The sequence below is a fragment of the Callithrix jacchus genome, chromosome 14 (genome assembly GCF_049354715.1).
Source record: "Callithrix jacchus isolate 240 chromosome 14, calJac240_pri, whole genome shotgun sequence".
Classification (NCBI taxonomy): domain Eukaryota; kingdom Metazoa; phylum Chordata; class Mammalia; order Primates; family Cebidae; genus Callithrix; species Callithrix jacchus.
The window spans coordinates 53,075,749-53,098,831 of NC_133515.1; the positions used below are offsets into that span (position 1 = coordinate 53,075,749).

General features: G+C 40.2%; 1 protein-coding gene across 48 annotated transcripts in view; it reads right to left on the bottom strand.

The window, feature by feature from the left end:
• SANBR (SANT and BTB domain regulator of CSR) overlaps positions 1 to 16,588 on the bottom strand; it is an 83,624-nt gene extending 67,036 nt beyond the window's left edge. For 19 of the 48 annotated variants that reach the window (XR_013526589.1, XR_013526592.1, XR_008476376.2 and 16 more), the window contains exons 1-7: positions 16,465 to 16,588; positions 13,638 to 13,785; positions 11,467 to 11,625; positions 10,501 to 10,687; positions 8,819 to 8,912; positions 5,887 to 6,125; positions 1,251 to 1,309 (exon numbers count right to left, since the gene is read on the bottom strand). Coding sequence is in view for 39 of the 48 variants with exons in the window: in XM_078349273.1 (XP_078205399.1) it covers positions 1,251 to 1,309; positions 5,887 to 6,125; positions 8,819 to 8,912; positions 10,501 to 10,687; positions 11,467 to 11,616 (729 nt within the window). In the remaining 9 variants the exon portion in view is untranslated. Of the gene's footprint in view, positions 1 to 1,250; positions 1,310 to 5,886; positions 6,126 to 8,818; positions 8,913 to 10,500; positions 10,688 to 11,466; positions 11,626 to 13,637; positions 13,786 to 15,940; positions 16,140 to 16,464 lie in introns of those variants that run through there. The other 29 variants (XR_013526590.1, XR_013526595.1, XM_008980639.5 and 26 more) reach the window with 8 other exon arrangements.
• Positions 16,589 to 23,083: the final 6,495 nt, after the last annotated feature.

A 23,083-nucleotide genomic window follows, 5' to 3' on the forward strand; every position in this document is an offset into this window, starting at 1 on the left:
CTCTCTGCAACTTCCGTCTCCCGGGTTCAAGTTATTCTCCTGCCATGAATAGGGAGGGCTTACAGGCGCCCACCACCATGCCCAGCTAATTTTTGTATTTTTAGTAGAAATGGGGTTTCACCATGTTGGCCAGGCTGGTCTTAAACTCCTGACCTCGTGATCTGCCTGCCTTGGCCTCCCAAGTACTGGGATTACAGGTGTGAGCCACCGTGCCCAGTCTGTAACTTCTTATGATTAAACTTAGTTATAACATTAAACCTCCTTTTCCTTGGGTGGCAAAAACAAAATTTCAGTCAATTCAGAATTTTCTCAGTTGTGTTGGGTTTGCTCTCTTCTTTACTTCTTCTCTCTCCAACCTGAGGTATGTTCATTTACTTTAAAAGTAAAGAGAGGCTAAAAATGTATTCTTCCAAACATTTATGCTTATGGCATAAAAAATATCCTTTAGGGCTTAGAATTCAAAACTCAAAGATTTCAAAAATTTCACAACTAAAAAACTCGTTTAGTCTCTGCTTTTTTTCTGTAACCCTTCCCTAAAGCAACTGGTATCAGCTGGGCTAAATGGGAAAGAGCTAAGGAGTAGAAAGAACACAAGAAATTGGCCAGGGCTGGTGGCTCACACCTGTAATCCCAGGACTTTTGGAGGCCAAGTCACTTGAACCCAGAAGTTTGAGACCAGCCTGGGTAACATAGAAAGAACCCCCCCCCATCTCTATTTAATTAAAAAAATAAAAGAATACAGGGAACTAGTACAAACCCCAAAGAATCAAATAAACAAACATCACATTTGCTAACCTAGAAAAGGAGTATTCTGGCTGGGTGTGGTGGCTCACACCTGTCCCCAGCACTTTGGGAGGCCAAGGCAGGTGGATTGTTTGAGATTAGGAGTTCGAGACCAGCCTGGGCAAAATAGCAAAATCCCATCTCTATAAAAGATAAAAAAATTAGCTGGGCAGAGTGGCATGCACCTGTAGTTCCAGCTACTCAGGAGGCTGAGGTGGGAGGATCATTTAAGCTTGGGAGGCAGAAGTTGCAATGAGCTGAGATCATGCTACTGCACTCCAGCCTGGGCAACACAGTGAGACTCTGTTTAAAAAAAATCATATTCTTGAATTAACAGTAATTTTTTAAACTGTTTTTTGAATTAACAATAATTTTAGTAAAGTGTCTCAGAATTTTGTAGACACTTGAAGGAAAAGAAAGTGTAAGAGAATAGAAGCACTTTGATTTTTTTTTAAGTCAATACTTACTAATGAATCCATTTGTAAAAACTCTGAAGAAATAAGAATTGAAATGACATTTCCTGGCTCTAAAAAAAAAGAAATAAATAAATTAGATTTTCCTTTTGATGAGTAAACCAATCTCCTCTGAATAGCCTCCTTCTCACCTTAAAAGAGGATGTTACTATAATAAGAATAATTCAATATAATACTTACTATAGCTTATGGGGTTAGATACACAAAAGAAAGAAAAGTCAATGGTAAAACTTAGGGTATATAGAAAATGCACAATAAATTCGCCCTGGAGTTAGATTCATATAAAGTAAAAAGACTCCAGCTAAAGATATATGTAATCTTCTTGACTAAATCAGGGAAGAGACTATAATTCACTGCATATAAAAGTAATAGAAAAATTTTTAAATTACTAATGAGAGCACTTGTCATTAGAACAGTTATTTTAAAAAGAGTTCAAGGCTTGTTATGAAAAAACATTCAATTTTAAGAGATTCTGAAAGATAAGAAAAAATTTACTACTGCAGAGTACTAAACTTGTTTCCTAAAGGCATAATGAGTGAGCTGTCAGGCATACAGAGATAAAGAGGGATGCTGCCTGATGCTGTAGTTTAGCAAACCTGTCATCTCCCATGAGGTGTGTTTAAGGAAAAGAAAAAAGCACTATTTTGCATCATTACAGTACTAAGACAATTCTAAATAAAGGACTAAACAATGGTTAAAATAAGTAATCCCAATCTTTTTCTATATAACAATTCTAGATTCAAAGCTCTTCAATACAAATGTTGAAGGGAAGAAGAAGCTGGTGAAAAAGCTCCTCAGGAAATGGTAATATACCCCATTCCAGTTAGGAACCAGTGGCTGGATTATTAGAAATTTAATTAGGCATTTTGGTAGTTTTCCTGGTTAGAATAAAGACTGCTTTTGTAAATGTTTATATTTAAAGCCACTGATTCAAGGTCAAAGATAACAGAATGACTAGTTTTCCTCCTTTCCTCCCTTTCAGATGGGGGACTACAGGTGCCTGACACTATGCATGGCTTAATTTTAGTATTTTTCATAGAGACAGGGTTTCACGACATTGGCCAGGCTGGTCTTGAACTCCTTACCTCGTGATCCACATGCCTCAGGCTCCTAATGTGCTGGGATTACAGCTGTGAGCCACCACGCCCAGCTTTTTTTTTTTTTTTTTTTTTGAGATGGAGTCTGGCTCTGTCGCCCAGGCTGGAGTACAGTGGTGCGATCTCAGCTCACTGCAAACTTGCCTCCAGTTGCAGTGATTCAAGTGATTTCTCCTGCCTCAGCCTCCTAAGTAGCTAGGACTACAGGCGTGTACCCCCACACCAGGCTAATTTTTTTGGTATTTTTAGTAGAGATGGGGTTTCACCAGGCAGGCCAGGCTTGCTGCATTTCTTTTACCTTTACTACACACATAAATATGCTGAATCAAATAATTTTTTTCTCTCTACATGTTTTGGTTTTTATTTCACACATACGTATTACAGCTGATTAGTCTGGAATGTTTGGACTCTGGCTGAAATTTTTGATTTAGCAATCTTGTAATTTTTACTTAAGGGCAACTAGAAACTTTTCCTATTAATTTGATTGCTAAACAATATAATACATTACTAACTTTTTTGGAAAACTTTTACACTGTCAGGATAGATTTATTTTCCAGTAAGAGTCCTCTTTTAATACTACTGTAAATAGCAATTCTAGTGCATAGAAAGACTATTAAACTAAAAGTGTGATTGTACAAGTATATGCCCATTGAAATATTACTAAGGTAATTCTACTAGTATGCTATCATTTAGAACATTGGTTTTTGAACTTTTGATCTCAGGACCCCTTCACAATCTCAAAAACTGAGAATCCTAAAGGGTTTTTCTTTATGTGGGTTGTATCTGCCAGTATTTATCACATTTAAAATAGAGAAATTAAAAAAAAATTAATTCATTTAAAAAGGACAATAAAGGCCAGGCATGGTGGCTCATACCTGTAATCCCAGCACTTTGGGAGGCTGAGGTTGGTGGATCACGAGGTCAGGAGTTGGAGACCAGTCTGACCAACATGGTAAAACCCCGTCTCTACTAAAAATACAAAAATGAGCCAGGCCTGGTGGCTTGCGCCTGTAATGTGAGCTACTAAGGAGGCTGAGGCAGGAAAATTGCTTGAACCCATAATGGGGTGCTTGCAGTGAGCCGAGATCACACCATTGCACTCCAGCCTGGGCGACAGAGTAAGACTCCGTTTCAAAAAAAAAAAAGAACAAAAATCCTATTACATGTTAACATATTTTTATTACTACATTTTCTTTCTTTTGTTTTGTTTTAGGAAAGGTCTCACTCTGTCGCCCAGGCTGGAATGTGGTGGTGCAATCTTGGCTGACTGCAGCCTCTACCTCAAGGGCTCAAGCAATTCTCGTGCCTTACCCTCCTGAGTAGCTGGGATTACAGGTGTGCATCACCATGCCCGACTAATTTTGTATTCTTTTAGAGACAGGATTTCATCATGTTGGCCAGTCTGGTCTTGAACTCCTGGCCTCCAGTGATCCACCGGTCTCAGCCTCCCAAAGTGTTGAGACTACAGGTGTCAGCCACCATGCCCTGCCTAACATAACTAACTTTTCTAAAATGAAAAATATTAGGCCAGGCGCGGTGGCTCACGCCTGTAATCTCAGCACTTTGGGAGGCCAAAGCGGGCAGATCACAAATTCAGGAGTTCGAGACCAGCCTGGCCAACATGGCAAGAACCTGTCTCTACGAAAAATACAAAAATTAGCCAGGCGTGGTGGCACATGCCTGCAATTCCAGCTACTTAGGAGGCTGAGGCAGGAGAACACTGAACCCAGGAGGTGGAAGTTGCAGTGAGCTGAGATCGTGCCGTTGCACTCCAGCCTGGGCAACAGAGCGAGGCTCCATCTCAAATAAATATGTATATATCTAGATAGATAGACAGACAGAGAGAGAGAGATAGATAGATGTTTATCTATCTCTCTATCTATCTATCTATCTATCTATCTATCTATCTATCTATCTATCATCTGTGGTAAAGAGTATCACTGACATTTTTTGCAAATCTCTTCAATGTCTAACTTAATAGAAGACAACTGAATTCTCATATCTGTTTCTGCAATTTGTGGGTAGCCTTCTTTGATGTTGTACCAAACTTGACAAATAGTAGTTTCTTAAAAGGTTAATTGCAATGGTATCTGAAACTGTATCAGACTTTACTGATTCTGTTAACATCAAAATTCTGATTTATCTTGCACTTTTCTCTGATTTATCTTGCACTTTGCATGGATCTTTAACCCATGTGTGACTTTTTAAAAATAAAATGCACTGGTCATTTGGAAAATACTGGTTCACTGAGTTATAAAGATATTCCAAATGTTGAAACACTTTATTCACAATACATTTAAAAATCACATTCATGGGCTGGGCTCGGTGGCTCATGCCTGTAATCGTTAACACTTTGGGAGGCCAAGACAGGTGGATCACCTGAGGTCAGGAGTTTGCGACCAGTTGTGACTAACACTGAGAATCCCCACCTCTACTAAAAATACAAAATTAGTCACACATGGTGGCGCGTGCCTGTAATCCCAGCTACTCGGGAGGCTGAGGCAAGAGAATCGTTTGAACCTGGGAGGCGGAGGTTGCAGTGAGCCAAGGTTGTGCCATTGCACTCCAGCCTGGGCAACAAGAGTGAAACTCTGTCTCAAAAAAAAAAAAAAAAGAAAAAAAATCACATTTATTAATATGACCACCAATCTCATCAGAAAAGTCAAGTATTGAGAAGCAGGGAAGCAGACAGAGAAGCACATGGAAGCAGGTAAGTTTTCCAAAACTGTAATTCTCACTTGAAATCTTAAATTTTGTCACTGACAACAGGTAACAAATGCTTTCAGTTTTCTTTAAGTGACTAGCTCATTTTCAAGAAAATGTCTGCCAAACACCTAAGTCTGAATTACTATAATTTCTCTGTCAGTTGTTCTCCCAAGTAAAAATGGTTTTCAATTTTTGAAAGAGCAGCTAATTTAGCTCAGGACTGAAAACAATCGCACAAATGCTTTTCCTCAAGAGAATCATATGTTGGTGTGCAGCAGGAGTGAACTTTTGATTTCACCACAGTAAAAAAATGTATACTCAACAGTTGAGATTTAATAAAATTAGTAATTTTTACTGCTTCATCAAGCACATTCTTAAGTGAAACTAGATTTTTTCTTTTCAATTATGTAACTATGTACTACTAGTACAGTTTGGTGCCGCTGTCTTAATCTTGTCTAAAGCTCCAACAGTTTTACCCACCATTTTTACCCACCATTGCTTTTGTACCATCTGAGCAACATAATGAAAAAGGCAAGCGACATCTTGGTATTATTATGCAAACTGTTTTGACCTTGCAGGCCCTCTAAAAGGACCCCAATGGTCCATATACCATATGTTGAGAACTGCTGATCTAGAGATCTATGATCTATGTTCATTTGCCATAAATTTACTAAAAAAAGATGAGGTATCAGTTTCCTAAAGGCTGTTACTAATATGAGCATAAATGCCAATGTCCAAACAATTTTCCACACTTCACTTTTGGCCTGAAGAAACTACCGGGTAACACACAAATTTCACTACAAAATAAGCAACAGATAGTTTTTTACCTAAAGTGGGCATCTCACCATCTTTATTCTCCTCAGTGTTCCTTTTAACATATTTTATCAACCAGTTGAAAATGTGAACGTCACAATGAACTGAAATGTCCACTTCTTCCCAGCGCTGGGCATCCATAGATAAATATTCAGCAAAGTACTTCATTTCTGATATCAAAAGATCTCGTGGGCAAATAAAATCTTCTTTTAAGTTTTTTGCTTCATCACATACATGGATCACCATGTTTGGCCTTCACAAAAAATGTTACACAAAAATGAAATTATTAGAGTTTTGGAAAAGGAGCCAAAACTACTGACATTTAGTGAAGGGAAGAGAACAAGATGTGTTTGAAAATTCTGACCACAAATCAGTTTTATAGGGTCTTGACATTTTTCAAGTGCCTTGCTAGCCTGATCACATCTTAGGTTATGACTAATTTTAGCAAATTATTGATTTAATAAAACAAATAAAATATTGTTACCACAGGACTAATAATTTACAGTTTGAAATTTATTTTTCAAGTTATACATTAAAAATAAGGTTTATAAAAATAATACCGTATCACAAAGAAAAATTAAGCAGCACACTTTAATTCCTGTGAGGAACAAAGAACAGCACTTTTACATGGTTATGGGTGTGGGAGGGAAGTTATCATTAAATGCTAAAATTTTCAGATTTTTTAAAAAAGGAAAAATAGCTATAATTCTTCATTAAAGAATCAAATGAAAAACTAGCATGGCTTCATTATTTTTAATAGCCAAAAAATTTGCTTCTAGGCATTCACGTACATAAAATGTGAATACATTAAATATAAATTAATAAATGTAATCAAAGCATTCCTAAGACTACAATGTGCTTATTTACATATTTAATAATAATTTAAGTACAAGTTTAAATGATACATCAGAAGTCTGCTACAAAAAATATAATCTCCTTGAATTTACTCTCTTTGAAAATTATGTCGGCTGGACATGGTGGCTCACGTGCTTTGGGAGGTCAAGGCAGGACTGCTTGAGCACAGGAGTTTCAGACCAGGCTGGGCAAAATGGTGAAACCGGATCTCTACAGAAAAATTTTAAAAATTAGCTGGGCAAGGTGGTGTGTGCCTGTGGTCCCAGCTACTCAGGAGGCTGAAGTGGGAGGACCACCTGAGCCCAGGAAGGTCAAGCTGCAGTGAGTGGTGATCACATCACTGCACTCCATCTTGGGTGACAGAGTGAGACTCTGTTTCAAAAACAAATAAAAAAATTATATTACCTCAAAAAGAAACATCAGTGAGATCTTACATCTGCTTTCATATGGTTACAAAAGGAGAGAATAGAGACATACTGTCCTACAACATGAATTTAATTGAATCATGTGTTTAATTCACACATTTCTGACACAAAAAAAGTATATTATTGGAGGGCCAGGCATGGTGGCTTCCAACTATAAACCCAGCACTTTGGGATCCTGAGATGGGAGAATTACTTGAGCCCAGGAGTTTGGGACCAGACTGGGCAACACAGTGAGACCATGTCTTTACAAAAAAAAAAAAAAGAAATAAAATTGAATTACCAGAATAAGGATTATAATCAATCCTCTATCAAAGTCAAAAGACTTTAAACAAATTTTCGCAAATTGCTCTTCCAAAGAAATTACAGTCAAACCATAAACAGGTAACAACTGATGCAATGAAACATAAAGTTTCCATAGTTTTTTGGACTACATTATAAAATATTCAATGATTTCAGTAAAAAAAAATTTTTGGCAAATTTTTGTGTCACACAAACCAACCAATCATTAAAAAATCTGTGTGAATACAGCCAGGCACAGTGGATCATGCCTGTAATTCCAACACTCTGGGAGGCTGAGGCAGGCAGATCACTTGAGGCCAAGAGTTCAAGACCAGGCTGGCCACCATGGTGAAAGCCCATCTCCACTAAAAATACAAAAATTAGCTGGGCATGGTGGCACGCACGTGTAGTTCCAGCTACTCAGGTGGCTGAGGCATGAGGATTGCCTGAGCCTAGGAGGCAGAAGTTGCAGAGAGCCGAGATGGTGCCATTGCCCCCAGCTTGGGTGACACAGCAAGACTGTCTCAAAAGAAAACCCTCAAGGCTGTGTGAATAAACTAAAAAATAACTGAACTATTCACTTTAAAGGGGTGAATTTTTTTTATTGCAGTTAAATATTCATAACGTAAAATTTGCCACTTTTTTAAGTTCAGTGGCATTAGGTATATTCACACTGTTGTGCAATCAGCACAATGATCAACCTCCAGAATTTTTTCAAAGGGTTCATTTTATGATATATAAATTATATGTAAAGCAAGCTGTACTTGAAAAACCTATAAAAAGTAAGATTTTCATAAAAATCCATGAAAAGTCAGTATACAAAGAAACTTTCGGAAATGATAAAAATATTCTGTGTCTTGATTTGGGTGATGGTTCTATGGTGTATCCAATTTTCAAAATTCATCAAGGTGAACATTTAACAATATGCAATTTATTGTAAAAATACACAAAACAATATAAAACTATCAAAACTTGCAATATACTGAAAGACATTTTAATTTTTAAATTATCTAGAATGAGTAATTATATTCAGATAGTTCTAAAATACACATCCAATTAAAGTTGGAGAATTAATGGCAGAGTTTTTTCCCTTGGGTATTAAAATTTACTTTTAAAAGTTTTGTTAAGACATTATTTCTAATATTTATAAATATAAAAATAAAAATGTTTAAATAGAAAACTGTAGTCCAATTTATAAATGACATGAATAAGTCATGTTTAGGTTGGTTCAACACATGAACTAAGCTGATTCCAATAGTTTCAGCAATTATGTAATATGAAATTCCTACATTATGGTAACTGATGCATATAACCACCAATCATATATTTTACAATTTAAAGTCGATATTAACATAAAATCTTATCTAGCAAACAACCAGCCTCCTACCCTTCAGATTCTTCAGTCTTTTCTCCACCATTACGAGTAGTACAATTTTCACTTTCTGAAGAACAATTCCTTGTGGAAGCTATACTATGTCTTCCTTAAATACAGACACAAACACATACAAAAAAGAGGAGGGGTTAGTGTTTCTAGCTGAGAATGGGTTTTTATTTATCGAATGGTAATACTGTAAACACATGGTTTCCAAGGCTAAAGATGGTACTTGTCAGGGTGGCATTTTCCTTTAGTATTTCTAAAGATATATGGAAGAAACAGTACAAAAAAATGAATCACAAATTGCTAATGTTACAAGGATTTCAAAAAATACTAATGTGGTGTGTACAAATAGGGATCAAATGTTCAAAAACCAACAGCATAGTTTTCTTTTTCTGAAGCAAATTTTTACATCAAACCTCTGCTGCTACTGAAATTAAAATAACTCGCAACTCTCGGAGGATTTCTAAAACCAGCTATTATTTCCAATGTAATTGTAGAAAACATCTTTTACCCCACTACTATGTCATTTGAAGGTCTTGTTGACTACAATAAAGTGTGGCTGTAGGCTCAGCACAGTAGCATGTACGTGTAGTCCCAGCTACTTAGGAGATTGCAGCAGGAGAATTGCTTGAACCCAGGAGTTGAAGACCAGCCTGAGCAACGCAGCGCAAACTCCATCTCCAAAAACAAAAAGAGAAGCTGTAAAAAAGAAAAATGATAACATGAGAGATAAGCACGAGTCTCTCAGGAAAAAGAAATATTAAGTAAAGGGCATAGGGCAAACCTCTCTAAAATAGAGTGAAAGAATATTTGTAGTAAAAAAAATATATGAAATTAACTAGAACAATAGATTAGAACAAAATGTTCTACAGGCATGAGCCACTGCATCTGGCCCTAAAACTTTTAATAGCAAAGATAAATATAATTTAAAAAATTCAGGCCAAGTAGGCCAGGCACGATGGCTCACGCCTGTAATCCCAGCACTTTAGGAAGCAGAAGTGGGTGGAACATTTGAGGTCAGGAGTTCGAGACCAGCCTGATCAACATGGAGAAAGCTCATCTCTACTAAAAATACAAATAATTAGCTGGGTGTGGTGGCACATGCCTATAATTCCAGCTACTTGGGAGGCTGAGGCAGGAGAATCACTTGAACCTGGGAGGCGGAGGTTGCGGTGAGCCAAGATCACGCCACTGCACTCCAGCCTAGACAACAAGAGTGAGACTCTGTCTCAAAAGAAAAATAAAATTCAGGCCAAGTACAGTGGCTCACGCCTGAAATCCCAGCACTTTGGGAGGCTGAGGCAGGCAGATGGCCTGAGTTCAGGAGTTCTAGACAAGCCTGGGCAACATGGCAAAACTCCATCTCTACAAAAAATACAAAAATTAGCTAAGCATGGCGGTGCATGCCTCTTGTCCCAGTTACTTGGGAGGCTGAGGCAGGAGGACCTCTTGAGCCTGGGAGATGGAGGTTGCAGTGAGCTGAGATCATGCCACTGTACTCCAGCCTGGGCAACAGAGCGAGACTTTGTCTCAAATAAATAAATAAAATTCAGGAAGATAGAAATATGAATGCATTTCTCTATTAATGTTTACATTAGCCTTTAAACAAAGAAAGAAACGTTGACTGGAATATATAATATTTTGCAGAATTATCGTAAGGACAAGTACTACATTTTAGTTTAAAACCTTACCTGTTTTGGAAACTGCATCATGTCCAACTGGAGTCTCCTGAAATTCTCCATGTATGTCAAGAAGTGAAGATTTGATATATGTGGCTAAAGTTTCAACAGGACTCTCTCCAGCAGCCATTAGGGAATTATACTGGTTGTCAACAGGTGAGCTTCCACTGCTTTTTAATTCATCAAACCTTTTTGCACACTGTCATGATATAAAATCAAAGAAACATAGGTTTGATAATTTTTTATCTTTTTTTTAACCTGCACCCCCCTGAGAATTGTTTAAATAAAAAATTGAGAAGATATTTTCTTGCCTTCTATTTGAAGATATTTTTCTATACTTACTTTTTGTAAGTGAATATTAACCTGTTGAGCAACATCTAGAAAGTTTGTGCACATTTCACTATGTGAAAGGCTCTAACTTCTATTTTTGTTATCTTAAAATTCAGGGTAGAGTTTTATTTTAATGTGCTTTAACTCAAAGGCATATATATTTATCCTCTTGTAAAAAAAGGAAGACCAGGCTGGGTATGGTAGACCATGCCTGTAATCCCAGCACTTTGGGAGGCAGAGGCAGAAAGATCGCTTGAGGCCCGGAGTTCAAGACCAGCCTGGGCAACTTAGTGAGACTGTCAGAGAGACTGTGAGATGCTGAGGTGAGAAGATCACTTAAGCTTGGGAGGTTGAGGCTGCAGTGAGCCAAGATGGCACCACTGTACTCCAGCCTGGGATGGCAGAGTGAGAGATCCTGTCTCAAAACAACAACAACAAATATACATATATAAAAGTATATATTTTTTATATATCTACAATTTATGTGATTTGCATCTAGCCAAATTATATCGATGTCTATTTGGTGTTAATACATACATTTGAATATGTAAAACTCAAATATTTTTCTCCCTCTCAGTTGGTGTTTCTTCAAATGGATCAACTTTTCTGAACATTTTCAGGAGATATTCTGGGGGTACTATTATTTACCTCTTTCGGTGTTAATCCAGGCACAAGCCTTGCTATAGTTTCCCAGTTGATAGTCTGAGGGATTCCAATTAATGGATAAAGGATCATGTCCAATACCATTTGGTTATTATTGTTCAGGAAATTGTTATTTTCTGAATATCCACGACTCATCTTTTGGAACTAGAAATTGGGAAGCAAAAAACTTTATTTAAATCTGAAATCTAAATATTTTCAGAACACTACAAATCATTTATAATTCATTCCTAAGAATTATCTGCTACCATATAAAGGAAAAATAAAACTGACCTAAAATAAACACAGTATAGCCCAAATCTCTTCACATAAAAAAGTATTTGAATATTATACATTGATAGATGGATATACAAAAAGATGAACAGATGAAGAAATATATGATAAAAAGCATAAAATATTTTTTATCTTATCTCTTTTTTTTGGAGTCTTGCTCTGTCATCCAGGGTGAAGTGCTGTGGCACAATCTCAGCTCACTGCAACCTCTGCCTCTCGGGTTCAAGCAATTCTCTTGCCTCTGCCTCCAAAGTAGCTGGGATTACAGGCACATGCCACCATGCACAGCTAATTTTTGTATCCTTAGTAGACACGGGGTTTCACCATGTTGGCCAGGCTGGTCTCAAACTCTTGACCCCGTGATTCACAAAGGTGCTAAGGGTTACAGGTGTAACCTAGCCTTTTTTTTTTTTTTTTTTAAGCTGTGAGCCACTGCACCCAGCTTCCCAAAGCGCTGTGGTTACAGGCATGAGCCACTGCACCCGGCTCTTATCTTTTTTTCTTTAGAGACAGAGTTCCCAGTTTTACAAGATGAGGTTCAGAGATGTTAAGTAATTTTTACAAGGTCAAAGAGCTAAGAAGAGGCAGAGCAAGGATTCAAACCCAGGTAAAAATGACTCAAATCCATGCTCTTTCCATTCCACACAAGAGGTATAGTATGGGCTAAGATAGCAGATTCGAAATAATGGTTTAGGGTCAGTAGGGACAGAGCCTAATATATTTTGAAGCTAGTTATGATTCAATTAAGTTATTTTGAAAGCTTCTGTTTGTGAGGTGCAGGAAGAGGGTTATGATATCAAACAGAAAAAGAAACTATGCATCCAAACATAAAACATTTGAGTAACTTTTTTATATCAATGTGTACAAGATACTTCCTTTTTTTTTTGAGAAGGAGTTTAGCTCTTTTTCCCAGGCTGGAGTGCAGTGGCGCGATCTCGGCTAACCGCAACCTCCGCCTCCTGGGTTCAGGCAATTCTCCTGCCTCAGCCTCCTGAGTAGCTGGGATTACAGGCATGCACCACCATGCCCAGCTAATTTTTTGTATTTTTAGTAGAGATGGGGTTTCACCATATTGACCAGGATGGTCTCGATCTCTTGACCTCGTGACCTCATGATCCACCCGCCTCGGCCTCCCAAAGTGCTGGGATTATAGGCTTGAGCCACCGTGCCCGGCCCGATACTTATTTTATTCAAACATTTACTGGGCCATCACTATGTGCCAGGCACTATATCTAAAGTCGGAACATTAATTTACAGATGAAAATAATGACAAAAGTTTATGACGAGTCATATCTATGATTCAGTTGACACTGGATTCTGGGTGGGGAATACAATCTCCAAATATAAGCTGTTCCTATGGAAAAAAATGATCTATTTTAGGACAAGAAGTACAAAGCAGAGATTCACTGACAGATCAGTACAATGGAAAAGGCAGTGTACACAGGAGTCTGAAGCTCTGGTTTGAGTTTTAGCTCCACCACCTGCTAATCAAGGCTAGTCATCTATCCTTCCTGAAATACAGCAATAAAAGTAGGTGATGGTAATACCTCTGACTGACAGCATGGAGAGAATTAAAGGGATTATTTTGTGAAAGCACTTTGACGGCGATAAAAGTATCTCACAACTGAGATGCTGCATAAATAACAGTAGTTAGATTGTGCTGAAGGTTATGTGAGATATTTAAAACACAGCGCAGGGATTGGAATGTGGTATACTCTCAATAAACGTTAATTATAATTAGTACTATGTCATTGCTTACATAAGACACTGGTAGAGGACATCAGGTGGCACACAACATAAAGTTATCGTACGTGTTTGAAAAAAAATTAAAAAGAAACAAAACCAGAAAGACATTTAGCATGCTAAAATCACAGCTTCCTACTAACCAAAGATGGACCTTGTTGAAGAGCAGTATAGTGGAGTGGCTAAGTGTGTAGACTCTGGAGTCAGACTGTCCAAGTTTGCATCCCAGTTCTACCAGTTATGGCATTACCTGGTTCAGATTAGTTAATCTCTGTGCCTCAATTTGCTCATCTGTAAAACAAAGACAATAATAGCAGCTAGCTTACATACTTCTGAGGATATACAGAAAGTGCTACCTGGCAATGAGTGAGGAGTATACAATGTGTGTAGCAGTAGCACTACCACTCTAGAGATCCTTGGGTTGAACAGATTCATAAAGATTAATGTGACAGATAAAAGGAGAGACAGCAATAGTCCAGTGAAGTATGCCATAACAAAATGAGTAGAGTCAGCTACAGATTCTTACCCAGTTTTACCACTTCTAGCAGTGCAACCTATGGCTCCAATTGTCTCAGCAATACTGTAAGGAAAATAATACCTAACTTTTGGAGTTATGGTGAAGATTAAATAATACTACATATAAAGCACCAGCACACTGGGATATACAAAGGTACTCAATAAATAATTTATTACTCTTTTTCTCCCTACTTAGGCCATTATTGGCAAAAAAATTTCCAAGAATTAGTTTAATAACTGTAAAGCACTGCCTTGTGCCCAGCTGAAAACAGATTTTACAGAACTTCATTGTTTTTTAAAGAACTGGTCATCTCAAAATCATACAGAAAAAAGTGAGTGAATCTGAAAGTAATGTCCTTTGGCATGTCCCAGGCTGAGTTTGATGAAAACATGGGTGAAAAAAGGCTTGGAAAAGGTCTTCCAAGAACCTTGGAAGGGCCCAAAGTTCTGTTCATTTCTGTTCATTTTCCTCTTTAACTCACTGGATGATTCCTTTGATGGGCTGGGCCTTCTATCTGTGATTTCTCAGAAGAGTGACAGCAAGGCAGATATTGTCAAAATGTTTGCTGAATTAATGAGAAAGTCATAAAACCTTACGAGAGATTGAACGCATCCTTTGGAACCCACTCCAAACTGCAGGTCCACAACTCATGTAAACATTTAAGTATAGATGGGAATGTGTAAAGATAGATGGGGATCATGTCCTGTTGGATTAATCAATTTAGTTTTGAATCCTCGAAAGACTTGGTTTCTCTCTAGTGAACGAAGCACTGATCTCTACTTGTTTGCTTAGTACTTGCATCACTTTTCATACCACACAATTTGGGAGGGATATTAGAGCATATAGGGCGTTTTATTATAATTTGTTTGGGTCTTGGTAGAAAACGGTCTGAAATGGAATTCAGGGCAAGAATCTTCCTTTGAGAGCTGTTTTCTCTTCACTTCCAAATAGATTCATTTAAAATTTCAAAAACTTTACATGCCACGACAAACACTTAAAAGCTTGTAAGTATATTTCAAATGTGATACTCATTTATGCTATACATGTTTAAGAGTACTTTAAACCAATGTCAAATGTGGGTGAAGGGGAGAAAGGAAGCAAAACACACTGCCATGTGTGTACCTATGCAACTGTCTTGCATGTTCTGCACATGTACCCCAAAACCTAAAATGCAATAAAAAATTAAAAAAAAAAAGAGTACTTTAAACCATCTAAATGTGAAAAAAAGTTTTTTTGTTGACCTTCTCTTTATACAACGGAATCATACTGGGCAAGGGAAGACTTCCCAGCATTAGTTCTAGTTAATTGAATGTCTAATAAATCACAGAGTCTGAATTTAAGTATAAAAGGCAGGGCATTGATGGATAATCCTTAATAAAACATAAATTATCCTGAAATAGCTGTCATAGTGTACCTCATTCTGGAAACAAAGCATAAATTTATCAAAAACGGTGACAAGAAAAAGTTCAAAGTTCAAATTACCATGAAATCTACTCCCATTCATAAAATATCAAAATCTCAAAAAAATTAAGGTAAAATACATTATTTACTAAACATAAAAATCCAATTTGTTTAACAGACTTCACTTTTTAAGAACACACTTACCCTCCCCTCCCCCATCCCCTTCTCTTGGTTTACCTATTTAATGTCTATATATTAATAAGACTAGTCTAAGTCACTTCCACACCAGATAGAGGTCCACAATAGGAATCTGGCATATTTGTTTTTCTTATTTCAAATAGAAAAAAAAAAAAGCTCTTGGAGACAGAGACGTTTTTCCTTAGGCAGTGGAAAGATGGGAAGAGAGGGGGGCCCGTGGGGCAGGCAGGCAGGCAGGCAGGTCAAAGGCCTCTGGCCTAACAGAAGGAGGAGGTAACACCGAGTCATCCCAGACCAGGGAGAGGCCTTCTTGTGCCCAGGCTTCCTGACCTCTGGCCACAAAGGAGATCGGAGGCAGCTGGAGGAGAAAGTAAAATCACATCCCAGGCCCAGGATGAGATCAAAGCCCTTCAAATACTGGGCCCGGAGGCTCACTCACTGCGCGGCGCGTCCTCGGGGACCCCGCAGAACTTCCCGCCCCGCTTCCGCCCGTGGAGGAACAGTAAAGGGGCGCAGGGCGGACAAAGGCGACGGGCAGCGGGGCGAGGCGGGCAGAGGCCCTGGGCGCGGCCCGGCGAGCTGAAGCTGGGGTTCTCTCCGCTGTGCTCGGGCGGGACGGTCTGCAGAGACTTGGACCCTGCGGCTGACTGGACGCGGGCCGGCGGGCTGCTCGGGACGCAACCGGCTGAGGCTGTGTACGGGGGCGTTCGGGGCGTTTGAGCAAGTGGGACCCCGGCCAGGTCCGCCGAGGGTGGGGAGCCGCGGGGGAGCCGGCGGGCTGTGAGTGGTACCGCCCCATGCCTCACTTCCCGCCCTGCGGTGGGCCACCGAGCCCCCCTCAGCGTCTCGCTCACCTCCACAGGGCCGCGGCGGCCCTCGCAGTGCCTCTATTACCTGCAGTGGCTGGCACCGCCCGCGCTTGCGCCCCGAAGCTGCAGCAACCCAGCCCGCAACCCTGGCCGAGGCGCCTCACACCCCGCCCCCGCCCTCTAGCAGGCGGCTGAGGGGACCAGCGCCGAGGGGTGGGGGAGCGCCAAGCCGACGCCGCCCGGCCAATCGCGGGCCAGCGCTGCAGCTGCGTCGCCAATGAGCGCCGAGCTCATGCCCGGCGGGAGGGAGCCGGACGGGCGGCTACTGCTGGCTATAGCCTCGCCTTACCCGCTCCTTCTCTTTCCACCCTCTGGTATTCATTCACTCCCTAGCTTGTCGCAATGCAGCGTCCCCACCCTCCCAGCGTCTTGTCTCTTAGCAACCAGATCCTAGAAACCTGATCTTAGGTGACACACCCTGAACCCAGAAGAAAGGGTTTATATAGGAGATAAAAGAACTGTGATTAAAGAATGGATGAAATTGTTCTTGGTGCAGGTCATTTGGTACACCGCTTAGGTAGAGCGGGAATATCGCGAGGGGCACCAAAAGTATCTCTTAGACCAAGGTCTTTGGGTAAGGACACTAAGTGTCTTTACCAGGAGGTAGCTCTTTAAAATGTAAATAGCTCTGGATTACAAATTTGGTTTTCATACATGAATAGGGTGTGTGTGTGAGATTGTGAAAACTACTACTACTGGGCGTCTAGTAAAATGCAAACAGCTCAATATTGTAAGGTAAATGCTACATCTCAACATTTCTAATTTCCACTTGGATTATTCTGAGAACAAAAATTAAATGTTAGGATTAGAAAGAACAGAAAAAGTAAAGCCTTATCCAAATCAATCATTACTATGAGAGCTGATGATCAAATAGAGATTAAATGGTTCACTGTACAGAATGTCAGGAGTTTTTTCCAATTGCATCACCTGTGACTTCTGCAGATCTTTTACTATTTTTGTTCCACGAAGACATTAAAGTGGCTGGGTACGGTGGCTCACGCCTGTTATCCCATAATCCCAGCATTCCTGGAGACCAAGACGGGAGGATTGCTTGAGCACAGCCTGGATAACAAAGTGAGACCCTGTCTGTACAGAAACATAAAATAAAATAAAATAAATTTAAATTAGCCAGGCATGGCGGCACATGCCTGTGGTCCCAGCTACATAGGAGGCTGAGGTGGGAGGACTACTTGAGTCCAGGAGGTTGAGGCCACAGTGAGCCATGTTTGCACCACTGCACTCCAGGATGGACAGCAGAGTGAGACCCTGCCCCCACCCCCAAAAAAAATTTAAGTTAGGCAAGTGTTTTACCAGATCTTAGGTTAGTTAATTTTTTTTTTTTTTTTTTTTTGAGACCAAGTCTCTCACTGTTGCTCAGGCTGGAGGGCAATGGTGTAATCTCAGCTCATTGCAACCTCCACCTCTGGGTTCAAGCAATTCTCCTGCCTCAGCCTCCTGAGTAGCTGGGATTACAGGTGTATGCCACCACACCCAGCTAATTTTTGTATTTTTAGTAGAGACAGGGTTTCACCATGTTGACCAGGCTGGTCTCAAACTCCTGATCTCATATTATCTACCCACCTTGGCCTCCCAAAGTGCTGGGATTATAGGCATGAGGCTGGCCAGGTAAATTCTTAAAGAGAAACTGCTTGCCCTCTATTTCCCCTCTTTCTTCTTTCACATAGGCTGGTACTCAGTTATGAGCTGGTACTTTAAAGCCATGAGAACAAGAATAATGCATAAGGGGCTGGGCCCAGTAGCTCACACTGTAATCCCAGAATTTTGGAATTAAGCAGCCCATTTTCTTTGCTTTAAAAGTTTTTACGTTTTCATATACAGATGGAAAAACACATTTAATCATTAAGATAATGGTTGAAGAGTGGGTTTTTCCAATAAATTTATGAGTTTAGTTGCCATATATCATACATGAATAATTTTCAAAGAATTTCAAATAAGAGTACCATAGACTACAAAAATACGTAAAACTACACTATTATAAATATATCAACTTTTATCAGAAGGCATAGGAATCTTCCTAAGTATTAAAGCAATGTTTCCAAATGCCCATCTCAATTTAAGGGTCTATAAGGATCTGTGGCAAAATGAGATAAATAAAATGAAATACCTAGGCTTGTTAAAACATACATGCTTGTTATTAAGTTTTATTTTCTAATATCCTCCATTCCTTGCTCATATCCCATTAAGACATATCTCCCAGTTAATTTCAAACTATGGATTAATTTTTATAAAGTAAATACTCTAAGTAGTTAAAAACCAAACACCCCAAAGAAACAAAGCCAGCAGGCATTACTGATTTCCTTTGTAATAAATGGCTATTAGAGTCTGGAATTTGGAGGAACTTCTACTTCTGATGTGATGGGCTACATGGGACACTTTTTTGGTGAACAAGGAAGACCCTGGCTGGGACACATTAAAGCACTGCTGATCTCAGAGAAGTGGGAAGAGGGGGCCCCAAATCAATCAAAACCAGTGAGCTGGGAAACTGCAGGGATAAGAGAGGGGGTATGGGTGCCCTGAGGGTGGATGCCCATAATGGCCTAGCAGTTGAGCATTGGGCAACAAAATAGAGTGGGCAAAAGCTGTTCATGGTTTCCCATCCTTACGGGCAACCTTCAAGCGAGAACTGAAGTGGTTCCAGAATGGTGGTACTCCCACACTGCCAGCAGAGGCAGAAGCAAGTCCTCTGTGAAGTTAATCCTAGACAGGTATGCTCCAGTAGCCAGCACACCTTAAAAAATACACTAATTATGGATAACCCAATGTTTCTCAGAATTTGCTCAGGGCCTTGCCCAATGACCTGCCCAGAAAAGGCTCTTGTAAATTCTCAGAGGAACTGAAGCCAGTCTTATGACCTACTACTGCCTCTTTTCAGGTTATTGTCACCCAGCACACCTCACCAAATAGTGGTAATACTGCCTTTTCTGAATATAGCTAGGTTTTTGCATGCTACCCTTTTTATTTTAATCACTTCCATACTCTTTCATATGTATATATTTGATAAAATTATTTCCTTAAAAACTTTATCAAGAATACAAAGGTTTAATATCAGAAAAAGCAATGTCATCTACCATATTACTATTACTAAAGGTGAGAAACCAAAAATCGTCTAGACCAGTGAATTTTTGTTTTTGAGACAAGGTCTCATTCTGTCACCCAGGTTGAAGTGCAGTGGCATGACCATGGCTCACTGCATCCTCGACTTCCTGGACTCAAGCAGTCTTCCCCTCAGCCTCCCAAGTAGCTGGGACTACAGGGACATGCCACTGTGCCTGGTTAATTTTATTTTTTTGTAGAGATGAAGTTTCACCACATTGCCCAAGCTGGTATAGAACTCCTGAGCTCCAACTATCTGCCTGCATCAGCCTCCCAAAGTTGTGGGATTACATGTGTGAGCCACCGCACTTGGCCCTGCTAATGCATATTTAAATTAGCTATAAAAAAGTTTTCCATAAAGACTAGTGTAAAACTCACAGTGAACATAATGAGTTAATAGAGCAACTTTAGATTCTAAAGGAGAAATAAGATTAAAAATGCCTGCTATCATGATTAGTGTTAAATGCAGACTGACAACTTGGCCAAATGAACAAAAGAGAAGTACTGTAATCCCAGCTACTCTAGAGGCTGAGGTAGGAGAATCGCTTGAATCTGGGAGGTGGAGGCTGTGGTGCCCAGTTTGCACCATCGTACTCCAGCCTGGGCAGTAAGACAAAACTTCATCTCAAAAAAAAAAAGACTGTGAGGGAGGAGCACCAGGCCAGGTGCAGTGGCTCACACCTCTAATCTCAGCACTTCGGGAGGCCGAGGCGGGCAGATCATTTGAGGTCAGGAGCTCAAAATCAGCCTGGCCAATGTGGTGAAACCCCGTCTCTACTCAAAAAAAAAAAAAAACAAAAACATAAAAATTGGCCGGACATGGTGGTGTTCACCTGTAGCCCCAGCTACTTGGGAGGCTGAGGCAGGAGAATTCCTTGAATCCGAAAGGTGGAGATTGCAGTGAGCCAAGTTCATACCACTGCACCCCAGCCTGGGAGACTGAGCAAGATTCCACCTCAAAAAAATAAAAAGACAATATGGTACTGGGGAAGAAACTGACATATACCAACAAAACAGAGAGCCCCAGTTTATGATTATGGAAATTGGAATGTAATGAAATGGGATGATATAGATTATTTAGTAGATGGTGTTGGAAAAACTGACTGCAATCCTACTTGGCATGCTCTGCAGACATTCACTCAGAAAACCCAAAAGAATATAACTTGGCACCAAGGTCACTTAGGTTGGTGTAAGGATATATAGCACAGTAAACAACTGGCATACAGAGGAGAGCACCCTTCTTAGGTAAGCCTGTGTGTGACAGGAAGCACAATCTTGTAAAAACACCTCAAGGTAAGTTCCAGGTCCCTATAACAAGGAACAAGCTTGGTTACTGGTTTCACACCTTTTTTTTTTTTTTTTGAGACAGAGTCTCACTTTGTCACCAGGCTGGAGTCCAACGGTGCGATCCCAGGTTACTGCAACCTCTGCTGCCTGGGTTCGAGCAATTCTGCCCCAGCCTCTGGAGTAGCTGGGATTACAGGCGTGTGCCACCAAGTCTGGCTAATTTTTGCATTTTTAGTAGAGATGGGGTTTCACCATGTTGGTCAAAATGGTCTCAGTCTCTTCATCTCATGATTTGCCTGCCTTGGCCTCCCTAAGTGCTGGGATTACAGGCGTGATTTCATATCTTACTCAGAGAAGTCAACATATGTGCTTTGTCTTTTTACAGTTAAAACAAACAAAAAAGACTGCCTGGTAAAGAGTTGACTTTCCATACTTATCTTAACTTTGTAGATTTTCAAAGAAACTGCTAAACAAAGTAAACCCAAGATCATTTTTCCCCAGAGCAAGAGAAGAGGTTTTGTTAACCCTTTCCTTCTCATGACTAGATGGAGAAAAACTTCAATTCATACCTCATACTATATCCAAAAATTAATTCCAATTAAATGTAAGACCTAAATGTAAATGATACAACCATAAAACTGATAGAACAAGATCTAAGGCCAGGCATGGCGGCTCACACCTGTAATCCCAGCACTTTGGGAGGTCAAGGCAGGCGGATCACCTAAGGTCAGGAATTTGAGACCAGACTAGCCAACAATGGTGAAACCCCATCTCTACTAAAAATACAAAAATTGGCTGGGTGCGGCGGCTCACGCCTGTAATCCCAGCACTTTGGGAGGCCAAGGCAGGTAGATTACGAGGTCAGGAGATCAAGACCATTCTGGCTAACATGGTGAAACCTGTCTCTACTACAAATACAAAAAGAAATAGCTGGGCATGGTGGCGGGAGCCTGTAGTCCCACCTACTTGGGAGGCTGAGGCAGGAGAATTGCTTGAACTCGGGAGGTGGAGGTTGCAGTAAGTGGAGATCGCACCACTGCACTCCAGCCTGGGAGACTCCATCTCAAAAGCAAAACAAAACAAAACAAAACAAAAATTAGCTGGGCATGGTGGCGGGCACCTGTAATCGCAACTGTATGGGAGGCTGAGGCAGGAGAATCACTAGAACCCGGGAGAAGGAGGTTGCAGTGGGACAAGACTGTGCCATTGCATGCCAGCCTGGACAAAAGAGGGAAACTGTGTCTTAAATAAGAGCAAGACCTAAAAAACATAAACCGCTGGAGGGATTTCTATTCTATGAAAAACAACAAAGACAAGAATGAACAAATGTCAAGTTATTTCCAACATATGAACTTGACAAGAACATGGTATCTACAATATATAAACAATTTCTTGGCTGGGAGCAGTGGCTCGTGCCTGTAATCCCAGCACTTTGGGGGCAGAGAGGCAGGCAGATCACTTGAGCTCACCAGTTTGAGACCAGCCTAGGCAACATGGTGAAACCCCATCTCTACAAAAAAAATACAAAAATTAGCCAGGCGTGGTGGTACAAGTCTTTAGTCCAGCTACTTGGGAGGCTGAGGTGGGAGGATGGTTTGAGCCTAGGAGGTGGAGGGTGCAGTGAGCTGAGATCACACCACTGCACTACATCCTGGGTTACAGAGCCAGACCTTCTCTCAAAAAATAAAAAATAAAAAGCACTTTTGGGCCAGGTGTGGTAGCTCACACCTGTAACCCCAGCACTTTGGGAGGCCAAGGTGAATGGATCACCTAAGGTCAGGAGTTCGAGACCAGCCTGGCCAATGTGGTGAAACCCCATCTCTACTAAAAATAAAAAAATTAGCTGGGCATGGTGGGTGCCTGTAATCCTAGCTACTCAAGGGGCTGAGGCAGGAGAATGGCTTGAACCCGGGAGGTGAAGACTACAGTGAGCTGAGATTGCGCCACTGCACTCTATCCAGCCCGGAAGAGAAAAGCAAAACTCCATCTCAAAAATAAAAATAAAAATAAAAAGCACTTTCATGTGAGGCAGATGTCGCAGCTATCCCCACTGTTATAAATTAGGAAACTGAAAAATAAATGATAGGACTTAAATCTTACAGTAAGCAGTGGTGTCTAAACTAGAATCTAGATCTCCCAAAATCTAGGTGTGAAGTCTTTTCATTTAACTCACCTGTAGGTAATTTTATATAAATGTATTCTT